Source organism: Chinchilla lanigera, unplaced genomic scaffold (assembly GCF_000276665.1).
Source record: "Chinchilla lanigera isolate Chin_1 unplaced genomic scaffold, ChiLan1.0 scaffold00122, whole genome shotgun sequence".
NCBI lineage: Eukaryota > Metazoa > Chordata > Mammalia > Rodentia > Chinchillidae > Chinchilla > Chinchilla lanigera.
Genome location: NW_004955523.1, coordinates 4550348 through 4558953, shown reverse-complemented (window position 1 = coordinate 4558953; position 8606 = coordinate 4550348). Strand labels below are relative to the sequence as shown.

Here is an 8606-nt window from a genome sequence, read left to right as displayed (position 1 = left end):
CTAGTTACAGGAATCATAGCTTCAGCAACGTCACTATGCTATGAAAAACCCATTTAGAAAAACTATCAATAGCTGCTTCCTAAAGAAAACAGTTTCATCCTGGGAAAATCAAAAACTATCTTAAGAAGGCCTAGGTGTTCCACCTACCTTGTTCTTCGTGATCTTTGAAATGCCACCAATATCCTTTGGAGGGATGATATCGACAGTAAGACATTGCTTCATCAAAAGCTGACTGAATGCCATGCACTGCAGTGAGCTTGTAAACAAGAAAACAAATTCTAAATCTCTCACTAGGTCAACCAAAATTTCCAAAGGAAATATAAAATATTCCATATACAAAGAGAGTAATTTCTTATTTTTCAAAACCCATGTCACTATATGACTGGAGTTGTATAGGCATCCCTCACAATCCCCAGCAGATTGGTTCCAGGACCTGCAGATACCAAAATCAATGGATTCTCAAATCCCTTCTATTAAAAGCATACAGTATTTGCAAATAACCTACGTACCTCCCCCATACACTTTATACCATCTCTAGATTATTAATAAGGTCTAATACAATGTAAATGATATTTAAATAGTTGTTAGACTTTGTTATTTAGGGAATGATGACAAGAAAAATTCCGCCCATGTTTAATACACATGTAACATTTTTCTGAGTATCATCCACAATAAATGGACATGAAAACTCTGGATACAGAAAGCCAACTGTATGTAACAGCGCTGACTTGGCCTATGGTAAACAATGGTCAAGACACTGTAATGGTCAATACTTTGCACTAACTTCCATAAGGGAGGAGAGATCCTGTTTGCTTTCAGAAGGAGGGTAGCACAACTAAAAGTGTAAAGAATGTGAGTGAAGACACTTACCACTCTGGAGTTTATAACTGATCCCAAGTCCGGTGCCTGATAAATCACCCCAGCAATGATATAGTAATCAGCAAGAGGGATAACTAAAGCAGTGGGGGAAAAAATGCTTATGAACACAGCTCTGGACGCAAACGTCTAAATAGATATACATTAAAAACATAAGTAAAATTTGATGTTTTCCTACATTAAACTTTATCACAAGATATGGTAACTCCTTTTTTTAGAAATAGTTTTAATGGAAAACAGCTACACTCATTTATTTGCATGTTCTCTGTGGCTACTTTGCCAACGATTAAAGAGCTGTCATTGAGACTAAAGGGCCCACAAAGGCCTAGAATTGACTCTCTATCCCTGCAAGAACAGTGCTTCTCAAATGAGCATCTGAATAATACTAAATCAGTTTAATGTACATTTGTGGTGCCAATGCTATAATCGGTCAACCAAACTTTTGGGAGTAGGACCTTACAGCAAGATTGACATGGGTCCCAGGGTAGACATCAAATGTACTAAACGTTTTTTTTTTTTTTTTTTGTCTTTGTGAGACAGAGTCTTGCTATGCAGTTCAGGCCGGCCTTGAACTCACTTTGTAGCCCAGGCTGGTCTTGAACTTGCAACAATCCTCCTGTCTCACCCTCCTGAGTGCTGGCATTATAGGTATGCACCACCATGCCCGGCCTCAGATGCACTAAACGGGCCTGCAACCTCAGGACTGAATCCTAAGGCATAAGAAGCTGCCCCAGTACCATTTTGTATAGATTCTATACCCTGAACCTTCTTCATCAGTCTCTTCTAAGGTCTCTTTTTCTCTGGAAAGAGACTCCAAATCTTCCATTTTGAAACTAAATTTAGATTCTGGAACCACAACTTATTCCGCAATCTCTGAAATTAATACTAGAATTAAAGGTTGTTCCTAAATGTCTTTATGAGGCTATCTAGTGAAAGATATAGCTGAAACAACATTATCTGGCTTCTCTACCTTGAATCATTTCTTCAGGGTGAAGTTTTCCAAAGTCCTGCTTTGATTCCGTGAGGTCTTAAAATTCTGGTCATATGTACAACAGATGTCTTAGCTCTCTGATTTAAAACCAAATCTACAGTCTGTACTCCTCAGTAGTATTTCTCAAGCAAGCTTTCATTTGATAGTAAATTCTAGGTAAGACTTTTGATTGAATGGAACACTGAGGATATTCAACTGATTTGCTATGAATCTGATACAATTTCATCTGCTATGTAAGTATTTTATAACTGAAGTAACTCAGTTCACTGAGATGAGAAGAAAAGCTACTTGGGATGTCTGAAGCTCAATGGGATCCTAACTACTATGTCACAGAAAAAGTTGAGTTGTTCCAACTGCTGGTGCCTAAAGAATTGTCCTTGGGAATATTAGCAAAAATTATGGTGTCCATGCATACAAACAGAATGTGGCTTTTGAAACATTCTGTCCAAATGTACAAGCAATGTGAGTATTGGGGACATCTAATTTCCTTCTAGAAGTCTGGAATTCTGTTGGACAGAGGATCCCTACGTGACCGGGCCTTAATAAAAAGTCCTAAGTTCCTAGTTTAAAATGGGCCTCTCAGCCGGGCGTGGTGGCGCACGCCTGTAATCCCAGCACTCAGGAGGCTGAGGCAGGAGGATTGTGGCGGAGTTCAAGGCCAGCCTGCGCTACAAAGTGAGCTCAAGGCCAGTCTGAACTGCACAGCGAGATCCTGTCTCAAAAAGACAAAAAAAATAAATAAATAAATAAGGAAAGGGGCCTCTCTGAATAGACATATACACATGTGGCTGGATCTCACTGCTGAACAGAAGGCATGCCCAGTGTGGCTCCTCACAAGAGGAAATGCACAGAGAACCGGCACACGGATTCCTAGACAGCCCGACCGCTATGTCTTTTTCTAGTACTAATCTGGTTGTGTAGCCTTACTGTGCAGCCATAACAAATCTTATTCCGGAGTGAACTACATGCTGAGTCTGGTGAGCCTCCCAAGCAAAGTACTGAACACACACATGTTTTGGAAACCCTTGAAGCAGAACTCAATCTATAGACACATAGACAGATGGACAGATGGAGAGAGATCACGGTATTTTTAAGAAAAAATGCCTAACGTTTACACCTGTTACCTTGAGCAGGAGACTGCCGCTGTTGCTTTCGAATGATGAAAAGAATTGGCTCTTGAGCATGTAAAAGGATGTACTCCACTCCAACCATCTGACTGAAACAGACAGACACCTCAATCTGAGCGCCTACGTGACTCTGCAGAGCATTCAAATCACATGAATTGTAGCAACGCGTAAACAGGGTTAGAGTTGCCTGTGTGGTCTGAAAACTTTTGCTGTTAAATAAAACTGGCTGATTTCTGGCTAGGTAACAGACAGACAAAGAGTCGGTTTGGGCTCTTCTTTTTGGTCTTTCTGAGACAGGGTCTCACTATGCAGTTCAGACTGGTCTTGAACTCACTTTACAGTCCAGGCTGTCCTCAAACTCTCAGCCACCCTCCTACCTCAGCCTCGTAAGTGCTGGGATTACAGATGTGCGCCACCATGCCTGGCCAAGAATTGGTTTTTAAATGACAAAATTTTCCTACAAAATTTACCATGAGTTTGCATGAATATTTTGACAGAAAAATACAATCAAAAAACGTTTCAAAAAGGCACTCAAAAAACGTTTCCTGACCAAAGCCTATACATATATAAAATATAAACACCGAAAACCTTACCCTCACCCCAACACACTTTTGCCCTGCCAGACTGTTTAAAAGCAACAATGTTATCTTATTAATAGTTCATAACAAAAACCATTTAAAATACTATAGAAATTTAAGTTCGTAAAATCTACCACATACAATACTTCGGTAAAACATGATAAATTATATACAGTTTCAGAAACTTTCATAATAGTAATAAATTCTTAATTATTTAGCACCCTTAATCTGAAGAATCTTCCCTTATGTTTGACTGAATTTTATTACTTTATTTGTCAAAGAAAAATCTATTATAAACCAGATTATGGTATGGCATAAAACGTACAATTAGATTTACAAGGGAACAGTAATTGTGATTGGTTGAGAACTACAACTGCACTGCTAAAGCCACTCAGAGTGGCAGTGGGAATTTAAACAGACACTACCAAGTATACAAAAAAGATGGAGTTGCAGATGACCACTAATAATTCCCCTGGATAGCAAATTGGTAAAAGACAAAGCTTAAATGTTTCTTCCAAAATTCTACTCTGTACTTCATAATCCACAGCTCAAAAAGAAGTGTTTGTTACAAAATCTCTAGCTGGCAAAGAAGCTACCTTCTTAAAGAGACTTACTTCAAGTGTTCTAACGTTAGCCTCTGCATTTTGACCACTTCATTATTACATGTTCTGTCATAGAAAGGATTACTTCTTTCTGAAAAGTAATCCAGGACACTTCCACTGTTCAAAATGGGGATCCAGGAGCTGTCGACCCAAGAGATTCCCAGCAGATTATCTACAGGAAAAAAAACAAGGTAAAAGATTAGAATCGAGGAATAAAATGCAATTTAACAAACATCTATCATGAATCTAATGTGGCAGGCCCTATGAATGTAAGAATGGCATGGATCCTAACCTATGCATTCTCACAGAAGAGAGAAATACACACGAAAACAATGACAACACAATACCGTAATACAATGAAGGTATGGATAAATGAGTTATGAAAGCACAGAAAAGGGAGCAGAATGTTTTACCCAGGGGAATGAAAATGATTTTTCATAGGTAGATTTTAACAGTGTATGTTGAAGAACAAAAACTTGAGCAGGCATGGTGGTGCATGCCTATAATCTCAGCAGTATGGGAGGCAGAGGCAGCAGGATCCCACATTCAAATCCAGCCTAGGTAACTTCACAAAACCTGTCTCAAAATTTAAAAATGGGCTGGGGATTCAGTTTAATGCTAAGGCCCAGGGTTCAATCTAGAAGAGAACAAAAAAAAAGAGACCTAGCCATGGAAAAAAAGGATAAAGCAATTCCACACAGAGAGAATTCACATACAGAACTATAAAAATACAAATACATTTAGAGAACAATTTGATTAGGAAAAATGTTAAGACTTGATATATAGAAAGATCTTTTCAAAAACTGAAAATCCTGAGTTTTTATGTGCTGGTTACTAATTTTAAAAATTTCAAACACATCCTCAGGCACCAGTTTGAGATCTCTCACTTTAGGACAAAGAAATAAGTCATGGAGTTATTATTATAGATGAGAATCATGATGTAAAAGTTCAGAGATAAACGGTAAGCTGAATTCCCTTATTGCAGACACACTGCTTCGCATTTGAGTAGAATTAAATCTTTAAAAAGACATGGTAAATAGATACATTTAACTAAGGAAGCTTTTGCTTTTTAGTAGTACTAGGGACTGAACCCAGGGCCTTCACACTTAGCCCACTGTGGGCCTAAATTTGAGACCCTCCTGTCTCAGGTTCCCAGAACACTGGGATTACAGGAGTGTGCCACCTGGTGGCTCTTTCTCTATGCTCAAAACAATTATTGGCTATTAGCTGTGCTAATGTTTCATACCACTAAGGACCAAATACCACCAGGTTTAAATCATGAAAATCAAAATGCCTATATAACAGGTTGAAAAATTTCACCCTCTTCTACATTGCAATTACTCCGGCATCTTTGAAGAAGTCAGATCTAATTCAAGGTGACAGTCAGTTTTAAGCAAAATGAATCAAATCAGAGGCATTTTTTTAAGTAAAAATGTAAAATGTGCTGTATGTGCCCTAAAATAAAGGAGACAAATGAAGTACACAGTAACCAAATTGATTAGTACAATATTACTATGACTTGTTAAGTAAAATAAAGAAATCAAGAAAGCCTTCATATAATTTGAAAAAATAATTAGTATAGACCATTATATAGTTCATTATACATTATATCATGCCATAACCAAAAATGAGACACCAGGAAATATTTTCAGAAAAAATCTTTTTTTGCTAATGAAAAGCAACAAAAGATAATCACTATTTTCAGTTTAAATTCTGTAGTCTTAAATTATTAACATGTCTACTTACAACAAAATTCCCCATACAATTCTTTTTAATTTTCTTACAAAATTATCATTTTCCCTCCCTCAAAAATGCTTCCTATGTCCTTATCTTTCTATACATTGCTACTGGCTTTTATCAGGCCCTCATTATTTTATGCCCATATCTATAACTCTTCCTGTTGGCAGGTAGGATTGATAATTATGAAGACTAGCTATGTAAAATACTTAGCAAACTGTAACCTAATAAATGTCAAATATGATAATAGTGGTGTTGGTGACGGTGTTTTCTGTTTTGGTTTGTTGTTTTGTTTTTTGTTTTTTTTTTGAGACAGGGTCTTGGTGTGTAGCCCAGGCTGGCCTCAAACTCAATCCTCCTGCCTCAGCTTCCCGAGTGCTGGGAGTACAGTCATACACCATGCCAGCTTTTTCCCCATTCTGATGGCAAGTTTTATATATTTTCATTGCTAACATTCCAAGTATTAGTATTTCAAATGGAGATAGAAGGAAGAAAGGTAGAGTAAAAAGAAGATGTATTATACACATGTACCAACTCTGCACAACAAATATAATCACTATGTACTTCACACATGTACCAATAAAAATAATTGTTTTAAAAAAATAGGAAAAACAAAACAAAAAAAGAAGCCAGGCATGGTGGCGCATGCCTGTAATCCTAGCCCTAGGGAAGCTGAGGCAAGAGGATCTGCAAGTCTAGACCAGCCTGGGCTACAAAGCGAGTTCAAGGCCAGCCTGAACTGCATAGCAAGACTCTGTCTCAAAAAGACAAAAAATAAATAAATAATTAATAAATAATAGAAGAAGCTACACATGGACAGCATGCGTGCAATCCTGGCACCTCGAGTTTGAGACCAGTCTCGGCTACATAGTGAGTTCAAGACCAACCTGAACTACATAGTGAGACCCTGTCTCAAAAAACAAAACAAAACTAAACAAAAAACAGAAGAACAACAACAAACTACAAATGCACCACTATTAAATTGTAGGTTTTACTCATTAGGAATCAGAACAGGACCTGATTCATAGAAATTTGCAAATGCTTATTAATTCATGCTGGAAGGACAAGGACAAGTATGACTTACTCTAAGAGATCTTCATCAACTCATTTACACAGACTCCAGTATCAAAGGATGTTCATCCACATAATGGTTAACTAAGATTAAGGTATGGTGTACAGCTATAAAATAAAGCATAATTATCTGTCCCACTTGGAGATTACCTGTGACCACAACTTCATAAGACCACAATACCAAATCAAGCAGATTCCAAACACCTCTTCCTGTCTCCACGGTTAACACCTTTGTCCAAGCAACTTCCAACTCTCCATCTATTTCAGAAACAGTCTCCTAACTGGTTTCCCTAATTCTACCCTTGTTTTCCTACACTGCTCTCAACCACAAGGATCCTAAAAAGGGGGCAGTCATATGTCATCCACCTGCTCAAAACCCTCTGGTGGCTCTCCATTTCCGACAGTGGAAAAGCTAAAGCCCTCACCGCTGGTTACAATACCTCCCCAAGGTCATCTTCCCACACCTTCCCTCACTCGGCCTCTACCCATACCAGCCTCCTTGGTGCTCCCCTAAATCACCACTCCTACTACTTTAGAGCCTTTGCTAACAAATCTAAACAAAAAGTAAATCATTACAAATGCAAGCTTCCTTAATGTAGTCTTATGAACTAAGTGCTTCTCTTTTTATTCACACTCTTGACAATCTGCAAGTGATGAAATCAGGCACTTGAAACTCTCACGATAAAAGATAAGCACATAAAATCATGACCCAGAAATACTAAAGACTTTTAGATGACCACAAATAAGTCTGCTAGACCTTAATTCCGTCAGTATAGAGGAAATTTCTCTTTCCTTTAAACATAAGTACACACAAGCAAAATCTTACATACTTTGCAAAGATCAAAAAGCAATTAATAGGCTGCATATTTATCCACTGACCGAATCAACAAGTATTCTGAGTACTTCTACAATTCAGCTGTGAAAAATAAATGACCCCCCCAAATAATTACAGTACTGAGTGTTAGGTGAAAGATATTACAGACTCAAAACTAAAACTTACAAGCTCTGTGGGGTGCGATCTCAAGAACAAGGCAGCCCCCATGTGAAGCCCCCAGAAGCCCCATCACAGTAGGCTCATATCCCACTGTCCTCTCTGACCAAAGGCCAGCCCTTCACCCCGATATAACGCCCCCAATACCGCTACAGCGCAGAGGTCGTACGGAGAACGGAAGTTCAGGTCGGAGGAACGTTTTTAAGACCCTCATCAGGAACTCGGGAAACCTCGGCGACCCTTCTTGCTTAGAGCCTTAGGTCGTCCACAGAAACTATCCAGAAGCGCATGAGACCTCACAAGGTAATATGAATCTTGCCCCCGCGAGCTGTAAACCCCAGGCGCGTCCACAGTCATGTAAAAACCACCACAACGTTACCTCGGATATCCACCGCCGCCATAATTCCCAACGCGCTCGGAGACGCTCTTTCCGGCGCCGAGTAAAGCGCCTGAGCGCGACTACAGAACAGTTCAAAATAGTACGGGTGGTGAGAGGGACAGAAAGACGCAGATCCGCGGAGAGGGACGGAAACTGCAGGGTGAGCTGGGAAGGTGGGCGGGGTTTGGGAGGAGGGGATGGGGAGGGACGGAAAGGGGCGGAGCTGAGGGGCGGTGGCAGGGGTGAGGGGGCGG

The 8606-nt window shown here is 39.3% G+C and overlaps 1 protein-coding gene across 1 annotated transcript; it reads right to left on the bottom strand.

Annotated features, from left to right (window-relative positions):
• Positions 1–147: 147 nt before the first annotated feature.
• Med6 (mediator complex subunit 6) lies at positions 148–8606 on the bottom strand (the record flags this gene model as incomplete). Its single annotated transcript, XM_005409458.2, is given in 5 exon segments — positions 148–256; positions 871–953; positions 2992–3083; positions 4187–4346; positions 8353–8606. Coding segments are annotated over 5 exon segments (466 nt in total), but the record flags the coding sequence as incomplete, so codon positions are not given.